Here is a 25,000-nt window from a genome sequence, read left to right as displayed (position 1 = left end):
CAGCCATACTTCAGACCAGTGGGGCACAGAATACCTTCTCACCTGCCACCCCCAAAACCATCTGTTGAGCTGATGTTTGCCAGCTTGGTGGTCTGGCTTTCCTGTAGGGGTTGACTGAGAGCTCCCTACAGAGAATCACTGGCCAAACTGGTTTGAGGCATGTCGTAAAATTCACTTTTCTGACTTAATCCTAGGGGGTTAAACATGAATGCTTTTTACTAATAAAATACTAATATTACATTTGCTTTGCCTAAGTTATAAATAAAGACATACAAAATATTTATGAAATGGTATGCAAAATTTTACACCTCAACAGTATGGAATTGAGAAAATGATGGAAAATGTGTGGAAATAAGAAAATGGAAAAAATGTATGAAATACTGAAAATCAAGAAAATGGTGGGAAATGTATTGAAATAGGAAAACTGAGTAAAAGCTGGGAAATGTAGGGAACTGAGAAAATGGTGAGACATTATCCATCCCGCTATATCCTAACAATAGGGTCACGGGGATCTGCTGGAGCCATTCCCGGCCAACACAGGGCGCAAGGCAGGGCACACACACACACCAGGGGCAATTTAGGATCGCCAATGCACCTAACCTGCATGTCTTTGGATTGCAGGAGGGAACCCACGCAGACACGGGGAGAACATGCAAACTCCATGCAGGAAGGACCCAGGAAGCGAACCCGGGTCTCCAAACTGCAAGGCAGCAGTGCTACCCACTGCGCCACCATGCCACCCGTGAGACATTATGCAATTAGAGAATTAGAAATAGTGAAAATGGCAGGAAATACCCAGAGTCAGGAAAATTGAGAAAAGGGTGAGATATGTATGGATTTGGAAAAAGTGAAAAAGTGGCAGAAAATATATATGGGATTAGGAAACATTGTGAGAAATGAATGGGATTACCGAAATTTGGAAAATGACAAAAATTAAGAACATGGAAATGTATGGGATTGGGGAAATTTGGAAAAAGGCAGGACAAATAGGAAAATGGGGAGAGAAGCATGGGATTAGGGAAATTGGAGAAATGACAGGAAATGTATTGACCTAGGAAAACTGATAAAATAGTAGGAATGTTGGTATTGGGGAAATTGGGAAGTGGCAAGAAATGTATGGGGTTAGGATACTTGAATAAATGGTGGGAAACATGTGAAATAGCAGGGCTAAATAAGGGAGAACATAGGAAGAAATCATTAAAGATCTGGATGAGTCGTTTTAAGCAGGAAAGGGTCCTGCCATAAGTTTAGAAAATGTTTTGAAATTTTAGAATAAATTCGCAAACATTGGAAAAGGGGATAAAACAGAAAAGTTGGGAAAGATCAAGAAAATTCAGGAAAAAGAATGTGCTAACAAGCATTGGAAATATGGGTAAACCCCTCCAAAAAAGTTAGGAAAAATCAAGAAAATTCAGGAAAAATGTGCAAAATCTGAAAGAGTTTTAATAGGCAGAGAAAGGTCTAAAGAAAGGCTGAGGAAATATCCAGAGACAAGTTGGGGCTGGAGAGGCAGGAATGAAAAGAATAAAGAGAAATAAGAAAAGCTTAAGAAAAGTAAGGAATGTTTTCAATAGAACAAGCAGGGAATAACATCTGAAAATTTCAGGAAATATGCACATTAAAGACAACATGGAAAGGCTACCAATTTAGGAAACGGTATTCAAGAAAACAGCTTGAAAAGATCAGGAAAGATCCAGAAACACTGAATATAATTGTAAAAATATTTGGGAAAAGTTTACAAAAGCATGATAGTGAGAACTTCCTCACCTTCCTCACCGGTCTGTCTCTCTGTCGCTTTTCTCCAGTGATGGGACACCAGGAAGCCAGTCTGTCACTGACCAGTTCCGGCTCGACTGGACCACAGCTCTGTCCAGCTCGGTAGGCGTAGTTGTGGCCCAACTGGATGGCCGAGGTGGTGGTAATCGGGGCCAGAAGCTCCAGCATGAGATCCACCAGAAGCTGGGATCCTTGGAAGTCAAGGACCACATGATGGCACTGGGGTAAGTTAAAGCCAGGGTTTGGGCACTCTCGTGGTTCACAGAGTAGGGTAACACTTCCACTTTGTAGTAGTAGGGTGCTATAGAAAATGGCAAGTGTAGGGCGAGCCATGGCTCCTATCTGCATAGACTCAGGGAAGCTGCAGTAGCACCACCAAGTTTCCTGCTCCAACGACCTGTGACCACAGGCATAGGACCACTCATTGAGAAGTACCAGTTGAGTCCGGAGCTGGGAGGAAGGCCAGGCAGTAGGACAAAGCAGAAGGAAAATAAGGGCGAGACTGGCAGACCCAAGGGGCACTGGAGCTTCAGTTGGTTTGTGTGCTTTCTGCGCTGCCATCTGTGCATGTGCATGTGTGTGTACGTGTGTGTGTCTATGTGAGGGGGCGTCTGTGTGTCTGTCTATACGGCTTCCACAACTCCTGTCAGACGGCTGGGCCTCCTTAGGTCCGAGTAGCTTTTGTGTAGGTGTGGCTTTTATTATGAAGTGGGGAGGGCGGGGTCGGTGCCCCAAGCAAGTCGATCTGGGCACCTTCACCCCAGGCCCATCGGCTCACCCCTACAACTCCACTCTGAAGGTGAAAAGCAGACCCCAGGGCCGACCCCCACCTAATGTCTGTGCGCTCCCTTGTGGCAGGTGGTTGTTACAGCAGCCCTACATCGACCGGAGGAGGATCGCCCTGTATGGGAAGGTATTTCATTTCCTAAATTTCCGCAACCCTCAAGTCAAGTTAGGATGGGCCCAGCACTTGGCTTGGCCTCCGCTTGTGATGCATTTCTGAGCCAGCCTGCACTGCCTGAATGTGCCAGCCAGCCATGGGGCCTGCATGTGTCCACCTCTGCCTGGAGACCAGTGCTGCTTGTGGTCGCTCTGCAGCCATGATCACCTACGGCAGGCTAAGCAGAACTCTTCCTCTTTGCTTTCCAGGCCTATGGTGGCTATTTGGCTCTCAAGATGCTGGCAACGACGGCTCTGCAGTTACGATGCGTGGTGGCCGTGGCACCAATTGTTGACTTCAGACTGTATGGTGAGTTCCATCCATCCATCCCTCCATCCCTCCATGTATTTTCTACAGCTTATCCAGTCTGGGTTGAAATGGCAGCAGTCTATGAAAAGATGCCCAGATGTTCCTTTTCCCTGCCACTTCCTCCAACTCCTCCAGGGGAATACTGAGGTGTTCTCAGGCCAGCTAAGAGATGTAATCTCTCCATCGTGTCCTGGTTGGACATGCCCAAAACACCTGGTAGGAGGTCAGGAGGCATCCTCATCAAATGCCCCAACAACCTCGGCCGACTCCTTTGGATGCAGAGAAGCTCCAATCTGAGCCCCTCCTGGACGTCCGCACTCCTCACTCTTATCTTTAAGGATGAACCCAGGACCCCCTGAGAAGGCGGCTCATTTCCACCGCTCGTCTCCACACTCTAGCTCTTTAACTCACTACCCAAAGCTCGTGGCCATAGTTGAGAGTAGGAATGTAGATCGACTGGTGAATCGAGAGGTTTGCCTTTTGGTTCGGCTCTCTCTCTCTCGTCCAAATGACTACTGACGTCCCCCGCCATCCCTCCTGTCGATCTCTTGACCTCTTCTTCAGCCACTCGTGAAGAAGACTCCAAGATACTTAATCTCCTCTGATTGAGGTAGCACCTCATGCTCAAAAGGGACGTTCTTAGGCATACGCGAACTACGCATCCGCGTAGGGCCCCGACCGTGAGGGGGACCCCCCGCCCGGCCCCGACTTACAATTTTTATTCTTTTATTTTTTTGTTGTCGGGCTGTGGGCCTGAACCCCTGTCATGCCCCTGGCACAGCAGCAGTCTGTGCCAGTCCCTCACGTCGTGTGTCCCTCCTCATCCTAAATGTTATCGTTCTGAGTCAAATTCGGAGGGGAAGGGTAGGATTAGGGGGCAGCAGGCAGGGAATCAGGGGCGTGGCCGTGGGACTGGGAATGTATAAAGAGCGATCACGTCATCTCTTAGTCTTATTAACAATGGTAATTTATTATCCAAATTGCAGTCTTCACATAAATCCCTAATAATATTGTCACGCCGTTGTAACTTTGCCAAATGCACTATAACAAATGCTAATCTTAGAGATTCGTTTCAGATTCATTCAGAGAGATCCCCATAAAATTATGAAATATCCCTATATTACCAGCCTTTACCAGATCGAGAACATAATCAATATTTTACTACTCTGCATACACACAAGCGTACATGTAGGCCTACTGGTCATTTAAGGCCTTTTCCGGACGTTTTATTAGATCAGCTTCCTGAGCTCCAGGGGGGGGGGCAATGCCCCCATTAACCCCAAAAACCGGGACCTGCACATTTCTGAACCGCGTAAGGCCCCCAAACTGCTAAGAACGGCCCCGTGCTCAAACTGGAGAGGATGCACTCCATCCACCAGCTGAGAACCACGAGCTCATGCTTGAAAGTGCTGACTGCTTAACACTCGGCTGAAAATCATCCCAGTGACCACCCGATGAAGCCAACCTGCAAAAAGCTGAGACGTGATCTGGGGGTCACCAAACTGGATCCCTTCCACTACAGGTGCATCTCAATAAATTAGAATATCATCGAAAAGTCAATTTGTTTCAGTAATGCAATTCAAAGAGTGAAACTCATATCTCTCTATTATAAAAGAAAATCCTGAGACGAGACGAGACTTTTGCCAAGAGATTTTTTCAAGTCTCGTCCTCGTCTCCACCATTTCCGGTTCACGGCCCACGTCCGCGGTCCTCTCACCTCTCAGTCTTGTGAATACTTTTGTCAACACAGTTCCTGCTCTCACAACTCTTATGAATTATTAAGTTTTCCTCACTTTAAGTTCCCAAATAAAGAAGACACATTAGTTCCAAATCTTATTGAAGAATTTCATCCCGAAGGGTTATCAACAGGAGTAATGAGTACACGAGCAATCCTGGCACCGAGAAACGAGGAAGTCAAACGAATTAACGTGAAAATCGTTGATCGATTACACGTCAGATTGGTTAAATGCGTATCAATAGACTCAGTTGAAACAGTTGGTGGTGATGGTGCGGAAAAACAGCAACTTACAATATCATGAAGAATATCGACAACCGTTAACACCGTGCGGTCTTCCACCCGCTGAATTACTGTTGAAAGAAGGGCTTATCGTAATGTTATTGCGTAATTTATGTCTGAGTGATGGGCTATGCAATACAACAAGATTAGTTGTATTGAAAATTGGTCGAACAATGTAACATTTAAACAGGCGACAAGAAAGGTAATGTAGTACATCTTCATGGGATAACATGAGACACCAAAGGAGATCGTGATACGCCATTTGTATTAAAACGTTTACAGTTTAACGTTAGAAGAGCTTTTGCTATGATAATCAACAAATCACAGGGACAAACATTCGAAAGAGTCGGTTTATTAATTAAAGAGAAAGAAATGATATTCTCTCACAGGCAGTTATACGTTGCGTTGTCACGATGAAACTCCAAACACGGAATTAAAACTCAATGTGATATTGATGAAAAGTTAATTCCAAATATTTTACAGTTTTACAGTAAAAGTGTAAGTTTAAAAAGTATTTGCGTGTTAATTTCAAAGCCAAACAGAACGAAAAAGTATAACGCAACAAATACCCCTAACGCAACATGAAACATCATTTCTTTCAATTTATTACGTTTTACTATTTTTTTACTATGGTTAATTACTCGCTGTCATGTTAAATAGTTAGTTCTATTATGCATATTTAACAATTCCCATGAAAATAACAATCTGTTTAAATTGTACATCCGCTTCTCCATGCGCGAGTGGCAGAGCCGCAAAGTGACTAGCACGTAGCGCCCGCCTGGGGGTTGGCGAGCGAAGCAAACAGGAAGCAGAGCCCCCTAATATTATATCCATCCATCCATTTTCTAACCCGCTGAATCCAAATACAGGGTCACGGGGGTCTGCTGGAGCCAATCCCAGCCAACACAGGGCACAAGGCAGGAACCAATCCTGAGCAGGGTGCCAACCCACTGCAGGACACACACAAACACACCCACACACCAAGCACACACTAGGGCCAATCTAGAATCGCCAATCCACCTAACCTGCATGTCTTTGGATTGTGGGAGGAAACCCACGCAGACACGGGGAGAACATGCAAACTCCACGCAGGGAGGACCTGGGAAGCGAACCCGGGCCTCCTAACTGCGAGGCAGCAGCACTACCACTGCGCCACCGTGCCGCCCCCTAATATTATATACATTCACTAATTCTAATTCTTTATTTATTTGTCACATATATAGTTATACAGGACAACCATGCAGTGAAATGAGTCTTTTCGCATACCCATTGGGATCAGAGCGCAGGGTCAGCCATTGTACAGCCCAATTGCTCAGGGGCCCAGCAGAGTAGCATCTCTTTTGGCAGTGACGGGGATACGAACCAGCAACCTTCAGGATGCCAGCGCAGATCCTTAGCCACCACTCGCCATCCCCCATGGCTTTTGTCCTTGGTGTAGAGCAGTGCTTCTCAAATAGTGGGGCGCGCCCCCCCTGGCTCTGTCAAGGGGGGCGTGTTTGACCTCGGGGAACATGCTTTTTTATTTTTCTTTTAAATTTTTTTTGAATTTAGAATGCACTTTAAATCTTTTCTGTTACATTTAATAAAGCTATTCTTTGTTGTAAATTGGTCCATATTTCTTTCTTTTTTTATTCTCTTATACGTTAATAAGGATACAGTGTTATGCAGAGGTGTACTTATAACAATTTTATAGACAAATGATACTATTTATAGTCGCTCGGGGGCGAGATGTTTTCTTCTTCCTAGGGGGGGCATGACAGAAAATAATTGAGAAGCACTGGTGTAGAGAAACAGGACAGTGAGGAGGCCCCGCCCAGCTCCCCACTCCTGATGTCACTCTTCCCCCTCCCCTCAGCCTGCAGCCTCTCTCTCGGATTATCGCGAATATATCGCTCCTGAACGCAAAATGTGATTCTTAGTGTGATGAGAGAAGTCACAAAATCAATGTTCAAACAAATTATAGAAAAAAAAATTAAGTAGTTCTACTCGTTCGCTAACTGAGCGGAGTTAAGGTTACGTCCCGAGGCAGACGCGTGAGTGAGGAGAGAATGCAGCCCGCTCTGTCTCCCGGATTCGCACTAATAGTCTTGTTAGTTGACATTGCAAAGCCAAGCTTCACTGGGAACTGTTATCTCTTGAATTGAAAGGGTATGTCCGTTGTGATTAGAGGAGTGCGAGGGGTTAAAACCCTCTCGCCAATGCCACATCAGATCGCCTTGAATGGAGGCTGGCGCATGAGTGAGGAGGGCCCCACTCACTTCTTCCTCCTCCCCTCGGCCCACAGCTTTTCTCTCGGATTCACTTTAATAAATGGGTACCGCAAACGAACTCTGATACTTAGCACGATGAGAAAGTCGCAAAGTCAACGGAATGTTCAAGCAAATTATAGAAAGAAAAAAATAAAACAGATCTAAATCCGTTAAGTAGTTCTTTCATGAAAAGCAGACAGACATGCAAACGGGTCTAAAAAAACTATAAGACATGTCGCGCTTGGACCCTGAAATTTTTAAAACCGTTTCTTAGCGAGCACCTACGGGCCAAGGGTAACCTACATTCCAAACTTCAAGTCCCAAGTCCTCATCGTTTGGGAGATTTCGTGATGAGTGAGTCAGAAATTACACACACACTGATATATTTCAAGCGCTTATTTCTTTTCATTTTGTCGATTATGGCGTACAGGTAATGAAAATCCAAAATTCAGTATATCAGAAAATTTGAATATTACATAAGACCAATAAAAACAAATGATTTTTAATCCAGAAATGTTGGCCTACTGAAGAGTCTGTCCATGTAGGCACTTAATGCTTGGTCGAGGCTTCTTTGGCATGAATGACTGGCATGGAGGCGATCAGCCTGTGGCACTGCTGAGGTTTTATGGAAACCCAGGATGCTTTGATCGCGGCCTTCAGCTCGCCTGCATTGTTGGCTCTGGTGTCTCTCATCTTCCTCTTCCTCACAGATTCTCTATGAGGTTTAGGTCAGGCGAGTTTGCTGGCCAATCAAGCCCAGGTCATTAAACCAGGTATTGGTACTTTGGGCAGTGTGGACAGGTGCCAAGTCCTGCTGGAAAATGAAATCAGCATCTCTATAAAGCTCGTCAGCAGAGGTGTGGATGAAGTGCTTGAAAATGTCCTGGTAGAAGTCTGGCTGTGCAGACTTTGGACTTGATAAATAAAATACAGTGGACCAACACCAGCAAAATCATCACTGACTGTGGAAACTTCACACTGGACCTCAAGCAACTTGGATTCTGGGCCTCTCCACCTTTCCTTGATTTCGAAATGAAATGCAAAATTGACTTTCATCTGAACAGAGGACTTTGGACCACCGAGCTGTTAACAGTCCAGTCCATTTTCTCCTTAGCCCAGGTAAGACTCTTCTGATGTGGTCTCTGGTTGACACCAGGAATGCTGTGACAGTTGTAGCCCATGTCCCCCCTGATACACACGTCTGTGTGTGGTGGCTCTTGAAGCACTGACTCCAGCCGCAGTCCACTCCTTGTCAATCCCCCCAAATTCTTCACAATCCTCTCAAGGCTGCGCTCATCCCCGTTGCTTGTGCTCCTTTTCTGCTGCCCCAATTTTTCTTTCCACTCCACTTTCCATCAATCTGCTTGGATAAGTCACTCTGTGAACAGCCAGCGTCTTTAGCAGTGACTTTTTGTGGCGTCCCCTCATTGTGGAGTGAGGGTCTCAATGACGGCGGTCTTCTGTACAACCGTCAAGTCAGCAGTCTGATTGTGTGGCCTGCTGAGCAGACTGAGAGACCATGTCAAGGCTTAGGACCCCTTTGCAGGTGAGTGGAGTGTCACATCAGGGGCCTCATGTATAAACGGTGCGTACGCACAGAAATGTTGCGTAAGAACTTTTCCACGTTCAAATCGCGATGTATAAAACCTACACTTGGCGTAAAGCCACGCACTTTTCCACGGTACCTCATGCCTTGTCGTGCAAGTTCTCCGCTCGGTTTTGCAAACTGGCGGCACCCAGCGTCAAAGCAGTGCTACTGTTCTTGTGTGATTACTCATTATTTTCATGACGCGGCTTTATAAATACACAGAAACTAACCGCATATTGTTTATTAGTGTAATGCATCTGATTGTAATTAACTCATAACAATATAATGGTTCAGGGAACAGCCATAGTATTCCAAATACCATAACTGCTTTAGCGTTGTTACTCTCACTTCTCCTTCTTCTTCTTCTTCTTCTTTCAGCTCCTCCCGTTAGGAGTTGCCACAGCGGATCATCTTTTTCCATATTACTCTCACTGCACCACTCGGAGTATTTATATCACTGTATCTGAGTGTGAATCACAGCAGCAGCTGATCGGAAAGAGAATTATCGGTATACAGTTTCAAGGACACGCTGTCTCAGCCACTGCAAAATGTTTTAAAGCCTTTCCTGTACGGACCTCGCGGTTCAAAACAGTTTCATCCCAAGAACTTTAAATGCACTCAATCAATTGCTCCTTGTAGAACTGTTTAGGACTTATAAGTACAATCACCCACTGTAAACTTGCACTACAGTTATAATATCTCACAACCTGAGCCACTTTATAAAGCGCGTATTTACATATGATGACGATATCATTTTTAAGGTGAAATGCAGCAAAATATGTTTGTTAAATTATACACATAAAACTTTAACTTCATTTAAATAATCTATATTCTTCACTGGGAGTGTCTTTAAGGATAGAATAATTAAACATGTACTACGAAGATATTTCAATGTTCTTTAAACGTTTTGAAGAATCGGCGCTAAGCTTACAGATGGCTTAACGTCTATTACAGAGCTGATTGTGTGGCGATCGGTTACTTGGGGAAAGAAAAGCAAGGACTGCAGGACGCTACGCCAATATATATTGAATATAAAACAGAAAGAGAAAATAACAACACAGCTAAAAACGCAGCGACAAATTTCGACAATAAATTATTTCATGAATTGAAACACATGTTTAATAACGTGCTTTAACTCCTATCATCATGAAAATGACATCACGTATACATCTCAGTATTTTAGTTATTCAGAGAGCTGTAATATCACGAATGTAATGGATTCTGTGTCCAGTTGGAGGAAGAGAGCCGGTTTAAGAAGTAAGTAGTGATTCACACACACAGAGCACATAGAAGATCAAATACAAAACAAAGCATTTAACGTGCTACTTTAATTATGATGTGATTTGAGAAACTGGTTAATTAAACGATTTTAAGATGAAGTTTATGATGTTCTACTAAATGACAAAATAAACTACGTGATTAAAGTGGAAATGTCGAGATTGAAGTTGACATTTCGTGCTTTTTCCCACCGTGTGCCTTTTTTCTCTGTACCCTAATAAACTTTCATATGACACTCAGACAGTGGGCTTACAACTCAGCTTTTCACGGCGACTTTGATATGTGACTTCTTTTTTATTTCCGGCACTGTGCGATTTTGTGAATGTGAGCTTTCAAGTTTCTCCAACACGCTATGTCACTCGATCAACTTCCTTTTGTTGATTATACCACGGTTTATTTGAACAAATAGTATGTTTTTCCTTTGCCTCCACTTGGTATTCGCTGAAATTCTTATATTTTCCCGTGCTTTTCCCATTGTCTTTTCACAGAAAGCTGCGCTTAAGGGCGATTTATATTGATTTGCATATTCAAAGAGGCGTAATTCTGGGAGGATTTGGGGCGTTACATAATGCGGGTGCACGAGCGTTAGTTTTCACGCTGGTCGGGATTTATGTAGCGGAAGAACGTGGAAGTTGGAGTACGCACTGATTCCTGCATCTGGATTTTTCTGTGCGTAAGCACATTTCGGCTTTTGTACTTACGCCATGTTATAGTGCGAGTTCTACGCGCGGCGTTATACATGAGGCCCCTGGAGTCTACAAGATTGAACTTTGTCACAATATTCTAATTTTCTAAGATACTGAATTTTGGGTTTTCATTACTGTAGGCCATAATCGGCAAAATGAAAAGAAATCAACGCTTGAAATATATCACTCTGTGTGTAATGAATGTATATAATATGAATTAAATTATCCATCCATTTTCCAACCCGTTGAATCCAAACACAGGGTCACGGGGGTCTGCTGGAGCCAATCCCACCCAACACAGTGCGCAAAGCAGGAACCAATCCCGGGCAGGGAGCCAACCCACCACAGATGAATTAAATTATTAAAATACATTCATTTTTCGATGATATTCTAATTTATTGAGATGCCCCTTTACTTGGCTGTGCCTAAAAATTCTGTCCAGAAAAATTAGGTACAGATTGGGCGACAAAGGGCAGCCCTGGTGGTGCCCTCCACACACACTGGGAACGAGTTTGACTTACTGCTGCCAATGTGAACCAAAGTCTCACTCCAGTTGGACAGGGACCAAACAGCCCATAACAGCAGGCCCGGTACCCCAAATTCCTGAAGTAAAAAAAAAACACACGAAGGGACCCTGTCTAGGCATACAAGGAGGGTAAAGAGTGGGTCCAAAATCTGTATTGTCCCTCCTGAACCAACAAATGGACCCTCCATTCTAGCACCCTGGCATAGACTTTCTCAGGGATGCTGAGTAGTGTGTTGCCCCTAAAGCTGGACAACATTTCGTGAGTATCCATTTTTTTTTTTGTCCAGTTTTGACCAATAGGAAGTGTTTGAGCCGAGACCTGAGAATCCCTGGGGCAACTCTTTTTTTATCTGTGACTTGGCATCCTAGCATTCTGCCTGCCAGCTGCTACCGTTTTTTAATTTCATTTGTGCTGGTAAGCGTTAACCTTGAGACCTGAGAGCCAACTGGGTGCCCACAGGGGGTGATTGAGGTTTCTGCGGTGGGGTAGGAATTAGTGAGAGTAATTGGGTTGTGGGTGAAGACCAAAGAGGGTCTCTTGATGAGCAATTAAGACCCACAAGAATAACGACACGCCTGTCCTTCTTCTGTGCCTTTTACAGCTGCAGCCTTTTCAGAACGCTATCTCGGACTGCCTTCCAAGGAGGAGAGCCTGTATGCAGTAAGTGTCGCCATGTGGGCCTGCCCGGGTGCCCACTAGCTGGCCGTGCCCATCAGAGTTCACATTTGCCCCTCTTGTGTGTTTTTTTTTTTAACACACAGGCAACATCTCTGCTGGGAGAAGCACACAAGCTGAAAGGCGAGCGCTTCCTTCTGGTCCACGGCACAGCAGACGGTGGGTTTTAATTCTGAGGACATTCACAGCAAAAGCTGGCAAGCGCCACATCAGTGTGGTGAAGCAGCAGCAGGTGTGGGCACAGCCTTGAGAAAAATGGGTGGCAAGAAAGTCATAGAATTGGAGGGCCCACCATAAACCCCAAGGTGCTAAATAGGCACCCACATTTTAAAAAGTGTCATATAACAAGTCATGCTGCTTGCTTATGGGGGCACCTCGACAATGCAACAATGAAGCTGGGCCCGTGCAAAGGTTTGTTTAGTTGGTGGTGAAAAGGGCACACAATCCTCTGCCACACCACTTTGCACCCAAAGAATGATTCCAAATAGCAAGAACAATTTGGGTCCCAAGAGAGCTACAGCACTCATGATGGACCCCCGGTGCAGTGGGCTCTGCCCATTTGGGGTTTACAGTAGCGGAGCAATAGTAGAAATTGACAGAAAGATATCATGGCAGAGAGAGACAGTAGCTGTGGTGGTCTGCGCGTCTGTCTGTCTGTCTGTCTCCAGTGTCGCAGCACTCGTTACAACGTGCAGAGGAATTATAGATAGATAGATAGATAGATAGATAGATAGATAGATAGATAGATAGATAGATATGTGAAAGGCACTATATGATAGATAGATAGATAGATAGATATGTGAAAGGCACTATATGATAGATAGATAGATAGATAGATATGTGAAAGGCACTATATGATAGATAGATAGATAGATAGATAGATAGATAGATAGATAGATACTTTATTAATTCCAAGGGGAAATTCACATAATCCAGCAGCAGTATACTGATACAAAAAACAATATTAAATTAAATAGTAATAAAAATGCATGTAAAAGCAGACAATAATTTTGAGTAATGTTAGCATTTACTCCCCTGGATGGAATTGAAGAGTCGCATAGTGTGGGGTCTCCTCAGTCTGTCAGTGGAGCAAGACATTATTATTATTATTAAGACATTATTAAGCTTCAATTCCCTTGTGCTACTGAACTCCTCCATGGATGAAGCAATTTTAGCTTTTAATTTTCCCTCAGCGTCAACTCTTTTGTTCAGTGAGTTTTGCTTTCTCCCTGAAGCCCCGGCAGTGTTTTAAAAATGCACGGACTGGAGAAATTAGGGGTGGGGCTTTCAGGAAGTGGGCGGAGCCTTTGCAGTGGCAGATTTCTTTTTAACGGGTTGTCCCCAGACGTGAATTCTGGCCATGCAAGACTAAGCGTTAGCAGGTAAGTGCAGTTCTCAGAGTGAACACAGGGGGGCACCACTTGTAACCAAGCATTTTGGTGTACAGGGTCCTCATGTGACCAGAGTCCATTGAAATTCTGACTTCTGAACTGAGTATCTCACATTAGCGTACAGACATGTAGAGTGGCGTGCAAAAGTCTGGGCCCCCTTGCTTAAAATGTCTGCCACTATGAATTGTTAAAGTGAGCAGAAGATGAGCCGATCACCAAAAGAGCATTTCCTTTTTAGTGTTTTATGCCGGATCAACGGATTCTTTTTGTTTTGTATAATTGTACAGTGATAAAAGGGAAGGAGACATTTGAGGTCTCAGATGACTTTTCCCAAGGTGGTCTCAGACCTCTATTAGCCCATAAGGACTACGGCTTGTTCACAGTTATCGTGGTGCAAATGTCAAAGCTGTAGAAACTCTCAGACCCCTCAAACCGTCCCAATAATCCACAGCCATGGGCTCCTCTAAGAAGCTGCCCAGCACTCTGAAAAATCAAAGAATTGATGGCCACCAAGCAGGAGGAGGTGACAGCAAAGTGTTGTCAGGTGGCAGTGTCCTCAATTTGTAAATGTTATTAAGAAATGGCAGCCAACAGGAATGGAGGAAGTCTGGAAGACCAAGAAAACTTTGTGACAGAGCTGCTCGTTGAATTGTTAGAAAGGCAAAAGACCTTCACGAAGATTTAGCCGACCCTGGAGTGGTGGTCCACTGTTCTACTGTGCAGCTACACCTCAACACATAGGACCTCCATGGTGGAGTCAGCAGGAGAAAATCTTTCCTGTGTCCTCACCACAAAATTCAGCACCTGAACATCAAAACACGTCTGACGCATTGAGGTCACAATAGAACTTCATGGCCACCACGTGCAAAGGTGTCTTTGGAGAAAAAATAGGGGGCTGAGGTCCGGGAGAAAATGGCGGTGGATCGATCATCATTGGGCTTTTGTGGCAGCCAGTGGCACAGGGGGGACACATCAGTGGTAGAGGGGCGAATGGAGTCAAAGGAAGAGCAGCAAACGTCACGCCATCTGTAAAGAAGAAAAAGCTCAAAAGAGGATGAGATAAGGAGCTGAAACTCTCCTCACAATCTACAGTGGGATACCTCCAGAGGCGCAGGGTGACAGGTTTGCCATGACCCTCATAGACCCCCCCAGAAAATCAGTGGAGGTCTCAAAAGAGAGAGAGCAGCGCAGGGAAGTTATTAGGAGCCTTTGGGATGGACGAACAGGCGAAAAGACCCCAAGTGAGACCTGGAAGACTCGTAGCTGGTGACAAAAAGCGTTTACAAGCTGTGAGACTCACCAAAGGGGGCTATGATGGAGGCCCAAACCTTTTCTTTTTTTTTTTTTTGGTATTTTGTACCTGTGAAGGATGGAAATAAAAATTATAATCTTGCTTAAAATATTAAAGAAATGTCAGTCAGTCATTGCCCAGCCCGCTATATCCTAACACAGGGTCACGGGGATCTGCTGGAGCCAATCCCAGCCAGCACAGGGCGCAAGGCAGGAACAAATCCTGGGCAGGGTGCCAGCCCATTGCAAGGCACACAACCACACACCAAGCACACACATTAGGGACAATTTAGGATCGCCAATGCACCTAACTTGCATGTCTTTGGATTGTGGGAGGAAACCCACGCAGACACGGGGAGGACATGCAAACTCCACGCAGGGAGGACCCGGGAAGAGAACCCAGGCATCAGCATCACCGCTGCGCCACCGTGCCGCCCTTAACAAAATCTTGAATTTGATGCCTTTTGGTGGTCTGTTTAATCTTCTGCTCACTGAACTGTTTCACAGTAGCTGGCATTTTCAGCACGGGGGGCCTAGACTTTTGCATGCCACCGTAGGCTCAGTAGTTTCCTTATGGAGTTCTGATGCAGCACTTTGTCACTCGCTTATCTTGTTAGAAGCTCCATGTTGCTTTAGTGTGTTGATTCCCAACATGGGGCACAATTTGATTTTTTAGGGGGGGGGGCAATTCGAGAATTTACAACAACAACATTTATTTCTATAGCACATTTTCATACAAACAGTAGCCCAAAGTGCTTTACAAAATGAAGAATAGAAAAATAAAAGGCACAATAAGAAAACAAAATAAATCAACATTAATTAACATCGAATAAGAGTAAGGTTCAATGGCCAGGGGGGACAGAAAAACAAAAACTCCAGACGGCTGGAGAAAAAAATAAAATCTGTAGGAATTCCAGACCATGAGACCGCCCAGTCCCCTCTGGACATTTAGGTACGTTAAACAATTTATAAAATGAAAAAAATAGAAATACACTGTTAAAAATGATAGAAATAAATAAACAAATGATTTTTATCTTTATTTTTACATAGACATTTATATATTTACATAAGCACAGAAGGGATGGTGAAGAACCCTTTAATTTATGATTTTACAACCGGCTCGGGTTTTTCTACTTAGAAATCATTTTTTCTATTAAAATAATATGAATTGTAACAATGATTATAAAATTTGGGCAGCACAGTGGCGCAGTGGGTAGCGCTGCTGCCTCACAGTTAGGAGACCCAGGTTCACTTCCCTTCAAGGACATGCAGGTTAGGCTCATTGGCGATCCTCAATTGTGCTTGGTGTGTGTGCCCTGTGGTGGGCTGGCACCCTGCCGAGGGTATGTTTCCTGCCTTGCTGGCTGGGATTGGCTCCAGCAGACCCCGGTGACCCTTCATTAGGATATAGCGGGTTGGATAATGGATGGATTATAAAATTTTGCAATATAACAAAAAATATAAAATGATCAAAATATTACAGAAAAAGCTGTCATTAAAGTTGTTTTTTATTTATGAATATCACACGTGATATTCATAAATAAAAAACAACTTTAATGACAGCTTTTTCTGTAATATTTTGATCATTTTATATTTTTTATGTTTTCAAAGCTGTATTTGCTGCATTTTCATATTACTTCATATATATATATATATTTAACAATTTCATTTCCCTCTTTTGTTTCCATGTTCTTTGGAAGCTTGTTTAGACCAAATTAATGACATTATGGGCTTCCACCACTTGAGTAGGAGTTCACTTTTTGAATAGGTAATAATACGAATAAGGTATATGTTGATTTTAGAGAGGCCTAGGTGGCTTTAGTGGGTTTCTGACAGGCAGCCCCGCGGCAGACATCACTACCTACCCATTTCATTCTTCCATGCTAAGCCCCTGGTCAACGTTTCTTATTCTTTTGCAGCCAAAGTGCATTTCCAGCATAGCGCTGAGCTCCTGCACCATCTCATCCTGCTGGAGGCCAACTACACCCTGCAGGTGAGCGCATGTCGGAATGTCCGCCTGCATGCCTGCCTGCCTGTCTGTCTGTCTGTCTGTCTGTCCCTCCCAACAGGATTTCAAAGCTCCGCCCCTCTCCCAGGTCTACCCTGATGAAGGCCACACCCTGCAGTCTGAGCGCAGTCGGCAGCACCTTCAGCACACGCTGCACCGGTACCTGCTGGGATGCTTCCAGAACCCGAAGAAGAGAACTTCGGATGCAGACGAGGAGTAATGGCCATGCTGGGATGGGATTCCCTGGACCTGCACGATAGGGTGGCTACCTTGTACACTTCACTTCCTTGGCAGCTACCGGCACGCACCTGCTGGGTGCATCAGACTGTAAGCTTTGAGTTTGGAGCGCCATTTTAGTCTCCTTTTTTCAGCCCCCCTCCAGAAAAAAGCAACAGCTCACCAGCAGAATCAGCAATAAAATGCACTGTGACAGCCACCACAGCTTTACCTCATGCCACCTGGGCACAAGGCAGCACCCAGCAGCACCAAACCCCATGAATCCTTGCCAGGGGGCCCCTCACAGAGCGGGGAGGGAGAGGGCAGTGCCCACCACTGAACTCTGTGACTAAAAGTAGAATGCTGCATGAGGAACTTCAGGAATGACACTGGCGTGAATGCTTGTATTACTGCTTCTGGTTTTAATAAAAGTTTTAGTAAAAAAGAGATTTGTCGGAACCTCCTCTCTGCAAACGCTCCTTTTGGATTTTTTTCTTCAGCGACAGCATTGTCAAGTCAGTTTAGCAACAGAAAACCTTTAACCACTGTAAAGCGGACGTGACATTGCGTGACTGCTGCTTGTAGGGTAAGTGAGACTTTCTGGGTCATTAAAAACACGAGAATGGGCCACTCAGCCCACCAACACTCGACATTCCCATCCGCTTAACTCCTCCAAAATAACTTCAAGCCGAGTTTTGAAGATCCCTGCAGTCCGACTGTCCACCACACTACTTGGTCATTCACTCCCTCGTGTCTGCGGTCGTTTGTGTGAAGAAAAACTTCCTAAGGTTTGTGTGAAATTTCCCTTTCACAAGTTTCCAACTGTGTCCCTGTGTTCTCGATGACCTCATTAAAGTCACCGTCTGATCCACCGCACTAAACACTTCAGTCAGGTCTCCTCTTCATCACTCTTAAATCTCAGCTCCTTTAATCTTCATCACTCACCCCCTGTAGCCCCTCAATCAGACTCGTTGCACTTCTCTGGACCTTCTCCAGTGCTGCTGTGTCTTTATGGAGTCATAAACTGACCACAGGACGCCAGATGAGGCCTCACCAGTGTGTCATAAAGGCTGAACAGAACCTCCTGTGACTTGTACTCCACACATCAAGGCGCTATATAACCTGACATTCTGTTAGCCTTCTTGATGGCTTCTGAACACTGACTGACACTTGATGGCTTAGAGTCCACTACGACTCCTAAATTCTTCTCATAAGGTGTACCTGCGATTTTCAGACTGCCCATTGTGTATTCAAACCTCACATTTTTAATTCCTATGTGTAATTCTTTACATTTACTGACATTAAATTTCATCGTCCATAAATCTGCCCGAGCCTCTCTGCTATCCATGTTCCTCTGTAATGATATAACAGATTCCAAATTATCTGCCAATTCACCTATCTTGGCATCATCTGCAAACTTTACCAGCTTGTTATTTCCATTCCTATCCAAATCATTTATATTTATTAAAAATAGCAGCAGCCCCAGCACTGCCCCCTGCTGGTCACCACTCTTAACATCAGCCAATTCTGATGAGGTTCCTCGCACCATCACCCTCTTCTTCTTGTGTCTGTGCCAATCCTCTCTCTGACACACCTACACTGAGGACTTGCAGCCAATGAAATATTCAGCAAAAGTGTATTAATGAACACGACTAGGGTGCCTTCATACTGATGACAATATGTCTTTATAGCACCTCAGTGTGACTGTGACTGCCAAGTGAGAAGTTTTTCTTTCTTTTTCATTTTATTTATTTCCAGTCATTCTAGTGTGTATTCAGATAATAGTATGTGTACAGTATATATTTAACTATCTATTTATTTATTGGGTTTCTATGAAAAGCGAAATTCCGTCTGGGGGACAAATAAGTTTCTGTCTGTCTATCTATCTATTATGTAGTGCCATTCACATCTATCTATATATATATATATATATATATATAGTAACAGAAAGGCTCTATATAGCGGCCATTCGGACACAGAAGGACACAGAGGCACGTATAAAACCAACACAAACTTTTATTTTTCTTCACCCATGGGCGCACGTCTTCCCCGTGACCCACAGGCAATACACAGTCCCAAGCACTATTTCACCTCACGCCACCAACCTTTCCTTTAACCACCACTCCTCCACAAGCATCATAGTAGTAGTAGTCGTCGTCGTCGTCTTCGTCGTCGTGTCCTCATCCTTGTCCTCCTCCTCCTCCCAACCCTGGCTTTCTAAGTGGTGGTGGCTGGCCCTTTTTATAACCCACCCGGAAGTGTTCCAAGTGCTTGACCACCTGGTCCTAATTGCACCTCCGGGTGGGGCTGAAGATTCTTCCAGCCAGGCTGCTGAGTCCTTGCAGCTCCCCCTAGCGGCCATCCGAGCCCCAAACCAGGCTGTGAAGGACTCCATCTCCCATGGAGCCCTGCGGGTGGTTGGGGAATCACCGTCAGCCAGGGAGGCTGCCACCAAGCGTCCCGGGGGAGGTACCTCACACCACCCATGGTGGCTCCCCCGGAACATAAGCAGCAGGGGCGTCCCTGCCGGGCATGGGACCCGGCTGTCCTTCACAATATACAGTGCGTCCGGAAAGTATTCACAGCGCATCACTTTTTCCACATTTTGTTATTTTACAGCCTTATTCCAAAATGGATTCAATTCATTTTTTTTCCTCAGAATTCTACACACAACACCCCATAATGACAACGTGAAAAAAGTTTACTTGAGGTTTTTGCAAATTTATTAAAAATAAAAAAAACTGAGAAAGCACATGTCCATAAGTATTCACAGCCTTTGCCATGAAGCTCCAGATTGAGCTCAGGTGCATCCTGTTTCCCCTGATCATCCTTGAGATGTTTCTTCAGCTTCATTGGAGTCCACCTGTGGTCAATTCAGTTGACTGGACATGATTTGGAAAGGCACACACCTGTCTATAGAAGGTCCCACAGTTGACAGTTCATGTCAGAGCACAAACCAAGCATGAAGTCAAAGGAATTGTCTGTAGACCTCCGAGACAGGATTGTCTCGAGGCACAAATCTGGGGAAGGTTACAGAAAAATGTCTGCTGCTTTGAAGGTCCCAATGAGCACAGTAGCCTCCATCGTCTGTAAGTGGAAGAAGTTCGAAACCACCAGGACTCTTCCTAGAGCTGGCCGCCATCTAAACTGAGCGATCGGGGAGAAGGGCCTTAAGTCAGGGAGGTGACCAAGAACTCAAAGGTCACTCTGTCAGAGCTCCAGAGGTCCTCTGTGGAGAGAGGAGAACCTTCCAGAAGGACAACCTTCTCTGCAGCAATCCACCAATCAGGCCTGTATGGTAGAGTGGCCAAATGGAAGCCACTCCTTAGTAAAAGGCACATGGCAGCCCGCCTGGAGTTTGCCAAAAGGCACCTGAAGGACTCTCAGACCATGAGAAACAAAATTCTCTGGTCTGATGAGACAAAGATTGAACTCTCTGGTGTGAATGCCAGGCGTCACGTTTGGAGGAAACCAGGCACCGCTCATCACCAGGCCAATACCATCCCTACAGTGAAGCATGGTGGTGGCAGCATCATGCTGTGGGGGGCAGGAACTGGGAGACTAGTCAGGATAAAGGGAAAGATGACTGCAGCAATGTACAGAGACATCCTGGATGAAAACCTGCTCCAGAGCGCTCTTGACCTCAGACTGGGGCGACGGTTCATCTTTCAGCAGGACAACGACCCTAAGACACAGCCAAGATATCAAAGGAGTGGCTTCAGGACAACTCTGTGAATGTCCTTGAGTGGCCCAGACTTGAATCTGATTGAACATCTCTGGAGAGATCTTAAAATGGCTGTGCACCGACGCTTCCCATCCAACCTGATGGAGCTTGAGAGGTGCTGCAAAGAGGAATGGGCGACACTGGCCAAGGATAGGTGTGCCAAGCTTGTGGCATCACATTCTAAAAGACTTGAGGCTGGAATTGCTGCCAAAGGTGCATCGACAAAGTATTGAGCAAAGGCTGTGAATACTTATGGACATGGGATTTCTCAGTTTTTTTACTTTTAATAAATTTGCAAAAACCTCAAGTAAACTTTTTTCACGTTGTCATTATGGGGTGTTGTGTGTAGAATTCTGAGGAAAAAAATGAATTTAATTAATTTTGGAATAAGGCTGTGACATAACAAAATGTGGAAAAAGTGAAGCGCTGTGAATACTTTCTGGATGCACTGTATATATATATATATATATATATATATATATAATGTACATTTTTTGTACACCTGTCAAATTAAAACTGCATTAAGCAAGAGCCCCTATGTGTGCATCTCCACTGAGTGATATATATATTATTGTCTCCCCTGGCTGGTCGAGATAATGGCTGCAATAATTCTGTAAACCACCAGATGTCACTATTTTCAAAGCCTCACATTTTTTCCGGCACAGTCAGGAAGAAACTTAACGGGGCTTCGTCGGTCCATGGTATGGTGCTGTGGCTCTGCAAGTGGATATTATTGGGGTCCATCTCTACCTTGCGTTTATCCCAAAAATATAGTGGAAAATTCACGTGGGTGTAAGAGGCTGGAAAGATAAGACGTCACAAGCCAAAACCTACAGCACCTGAACGCAATATAAGCATCGACCCCCGAACTGGATTAACCGGGTGCTGCTATGCGTCAAACTCACCAGCACCGCCGAGCATCTTTTTTTATTAATATTTTAGTTTATTCATGAATTGCAAAAGTACAATGTATACATAAAATATATGTATACAAAACATATATACAAAATACAGCAAAATATAATTTCCATATTTCAGCAATTTTGTAATTAAACGGAAAATACAAGAAGAAAGAAATACAAGAGAAAAATGACAGAGAAAGAGGGATAAAACGGGGTTAAGGAGTCTCTTCATATAAACTAAAACATTAATGATACAGTATTTCGCTATTTGCCCCGCCGAGCATCTAACGGGCTTTTTTCTTTAAGCCTCGCGTGCCACGCAGCAGCACAGGGGTCCTCAAAAAAGAGTGGACTGAAGTGCCTGACATCAAAAAGGAGGGGTTTCCAAAAAACTACAAATTAGATGTTTTATTTTTGTTTTTCAGAATAGTAATAGGGATCGTATATTGTGTTTAGACATTTACACGCAAACGGTGCAACCGGTCGCTTACGGGTGGCTTGCCTCAGGTTTCTCAGGCGAAGGAAAAGGGCAGCTCTGGCGACGTCTCGGTTATGGCGGGTCCGCGTCGGCGGAGGAGTAGCGGAGCAGTTGGCGAGTGCTTACGGGTAAATGTAAATAGATGGGAGCGTCAAAGCTTGGATATTCAATGGGTTATTAGCGAATGCATGTGAGTGGGGAAACCGGCATCCTTAGAGTTTGTTTACGCTGTTCCGGTGGAGCAGTGAATGAGCTACACATTCGGATACCTGTTGGCAGAAATGTGGAATGTAGGGACGTGGAGATGAATGGAGAGAATCCAATCCAGTATTCCTAAATGAAAAAGCCGATTTGCATAAGTGTTTTATGGTTAGCGGTGATGGCGATCGTAGATAGGACGTAGTACATAATAGTATGAGAAACTGGGAACTCGGTGGGCAGTTTGAAAAATAACCGGACTTTTGTGGACAATAAATAGAGAGAAGTCCAGTCACTGGGGGCACCGGCTGGAAATTTAAAGCCTTGTGCCTTGGCGTAGAGTTTTGCTGTTTAGTTGATCTTTTGCGGGTATGTGTTATGAGAACGCAGAATAAAAATCCTTAAGGCATATTTTTTCAAAAGTTAGTGAACACTGCAAAATTCAAAAAGAGTGGGAGCTGGCAAATGTCCAATTCTATAAAAAAAAAATCAAGTCGGTCCAGGTAACTGTAGGTAAGTAAACTTAGAAAGTGTCACGGGTGCGAGGCAGTTATTAAGGAAAACATCAAGCGTCATATGTCCCGAACATGAGAATTTGTATTGTTGTCCGCATAGTGAATTGGCAAAATTTTACACCAGTTGCCCTTCCTGACGTAACCCTCCCTATTTATCCGGGCCTGGGACCGGCACGAAAAAACACTGGTTTGAGAGAGGTGGCGAAGGCTAAAGAAAAAGCGTATGATGAGTTGTATGAGAGGCTGGACACTAAAGAGGGAGAAAAGGACCGGCGGACTAAACAGAGGGACCGAGCTGGGAAAGATGAGCGGCAGGTTAGAGTAATAAAGGATAAATATAGAAACGTACTCGTAAACGAGGAGAGTGTGTTGAGCAGATGGAAAAAGTACTTTGAGAGGCTTATGAATGAAGAGGTTGGATGATGTGGAGATAGTGAATCAGGAAGAGCACCGGATTAGCAAGGAGGAAGTAAGGACAGCCATCAAGAGGATGAAGAATGGAAAAGCCGTCCAGATGACATACCAGTGGAATCATGGAGGTGTTTAGGAGAGATGGCAGTGGAGTTTTTAACCAGATTGTTTAATGGAATTTTGGAAAGTGAGAGGATGGCTGAGGAGTGGAGAAGAAGTGTACTGGTGCTGATATTTAAGAATAAGTGGGATGTGCAGGACTGCAGTAACTACAGGGGGATAAAATTGATGAGCCACAGCATGAAGGTATGGGAAAGAGTTGTGGAAACTGAGATATGAAGTGAGGTGAAGATTAGTGAGCAGCAGGATGGTTTCATGCCAAGAAAGAGCACCACAGATGAGATGTTTGCTCTGATGGTGTTGATGGAGAAGGCCAGAAGGAGTTGCATTGCATCTGTGGACCTGGAGAAAGCAAATGACAGGTTGACTGAGAGGAGCTGTGGTATTGTACGAGGAAATCGGGAGTGGCAGAGAAGTACGTAAGAGTGGTACAGGATATGAACGAGGGAAGTGTGACCGTGGTGAGGTCTGCAGTAGGAGTGACAGAGGTGGGATTACATCAGGGATCGGCTCTGAGCCCTTTCTTATTTGCAATGGTGATGGACAGGTTGACAGACGAGATTAGACAGGAGTCCCCATGGACTGTGATGTTTGCCGATGACACTGTGATCTGTAGTGAGAGTAGGGAGCAGGTAGAAGAGACCCTGGAGAGGTGGAGATCTTCTCTAGAGAGGAGAGGAATGAAGGTCAGTAGGACCACCAAGACAGAATACATGTGTGTGAATGAGAGGGAGGTCGGTTTAATGGTGAGGATGACACAGGGAGTAGAATTGGCGAAGGTGGAGGAGTTTAAATACTTGGGATCAACAGTACAGAGTAATGGGGAGTGTGGAAGAGATGTGAAGAAGTGAGTTCAGGCAGGGTGGAGTGGATGGAGAAGAGTGTCAGGAGTGATTGGTGACAGACAGGTATCAGCAAGAGTGAAAAGGAAGGTCTACAGGACGGTAGTGAGACCAGCTATGTTGTATGGGCTGGAGAAGGTGGCACTAACCAGAAAGCATGAGACAGAGCTGGAGGTGGCAGAGTTAAAGATGTTAAGATTGGCATTGGGTGTGATGAGGATGGACAGGATTAGAAATGAGGACATTAGAGGGTCAGCTCAAGTTGGACGCTTGGGAGACAAAGTCAGAGAGGCGAGATTGCGTTGGTTTGGACATGTGCAGAGGAGAGATGCTGGGTATATTGGGAGAAGGATGCTAAGGATAGAGCTGCCAGGTAAGAGGAGAAGAGGAAGGCCTAAGAAAAGGTTTATGGGTGTGCTGAGAGAGGACATACAGGTGATGAGGATGACAGAACAAGATGCAGAGGACAGAAAGATATGGAAGAAGATGATCTACTGTGGCAACTCCTAACGGGAGCAGCTGAAAGAAGAAGATATGTCAGGAACATGCAAATTAGTGAACATTCGGCGTGCATTTCTACACGGTGGTCACGTTTTAGAGGTAGGTTAGAATGGCTATGTGGAAGCAACAAAAGGAGTGGAGTGTGTCTGGTTTTCAAAAGCACATGATCAGGTCCAATTTAAGAGACTTGTGATGAAATGGAACGAACGCAGAGGTTAAGGTTCGTTGTGAAGTTTGGTGCAAAATTGGCTTCAGAAGTAACAAAAGGTTTTCGAGGAACGTTTTCTGATTTAAGAGATGCTTAAAGTGGTGTCCATCAGAAATGACTGCTACCGCCGCTGTGCTTTCTAATTAATGTA

At 44.7% G+C, this 25,000-nt stretch overlaps 2 protein-coding genes across 11 annotated transcripts in view; both read left to right on the top strand.

Annotated features, from left to right (window-relative positions):
- LOC120524873 (inactive dipeptidyl peptidase 10) overlaps window positions 1-17,383 on the top strand; it is a 107,008-nt gene extending 89,625 nt beyond the window's left edge. For 3 of the 8 annotated variants that reach the window (XM_039746689.1, XM_039746682.1, XM_039746681.1), the window contains 7 exons: window positions 1,806-2,000; window positions 2,635-2,689; window positions 2,926-3,025; window positions 11,972-12,030; window positions 12,132-12,204; window positions 16,646-16,719; window positions 16,796-17,383. In XM_039746689.1, the coding sequence (XP_039602623.1) occupies window positions 1,806-2,000; window positions 2,635-2,689; window positions 2,926-3,025; window positions 11,972-12,030; window positions 12,132-12,204; window positions 16,646-16,719; window positions 16,796-16,954 (715 nt within the window). In that variant the 3' untranslated portion in view covers window positions 16,955-17,383. Of the gene's footprint in view, window positions 1-1,805; window positions 2,001-2,634; window positions 2,690-2,925; window positions 3,026-11,971; window positions 12,031-12,131; window positions 12,205-16,645; window positions 16,720-16,795 lie in introns of those variants that run through there. The other 5 variants (XM_039746683.1, XM_039746684.1, XM_039746688.1 and 2 more) reach the window with 5 other exon arrangements.
- A 4,696-nt stretch (window positions 17,384-22,079) lies between these two features.
- Window positions 22,080-25,000, top strand: part of cnpy2 (canopy FGF signaling regulator 2) — a 33,411-nt gene continuing 30,490 nt past the window's right edge. The window contains exon 1 of one of the 3 annotated variants that reach the window (XM_039746679.1): window positions 22,080-22,182. In XM_039746679.1, the coding sequence (XP_039602613.1) occupies window positions 22,129-22,182 (54 nt within the window). In that variant the 5' untranslated portion in view covers window positions 22,080-22,128. Of the gene's footprint in view, window positions 22,183-22,222; window positions 22,245-24,632; window positions 24,741-25,000 lie in introns of those variants that run through there. The other 2 variants (XM_039746680.1, XM_039746678.1) reach the window with 2 other exon arrangements.

The sequence above is a fragment of the Polypterus senegalus genome, chromosome 3 (genome assembly GCF_016835505.1).
Source record: "Polypterus senegalus isolate Bchr_013 chromosome 3, ASM1683550v1, whole genome shotgun sequence".
NCBI classification, from domain to species: domain Eukaryota; kingdom Metazoa; phylum Chordata; class Cladistia; order Polypteriformes; family Polypteridae; genus Polypterus; species Polypterus senegalus.
This window is presented reverse-complemented; position numbering and strand designations above follow the sequence as displayed.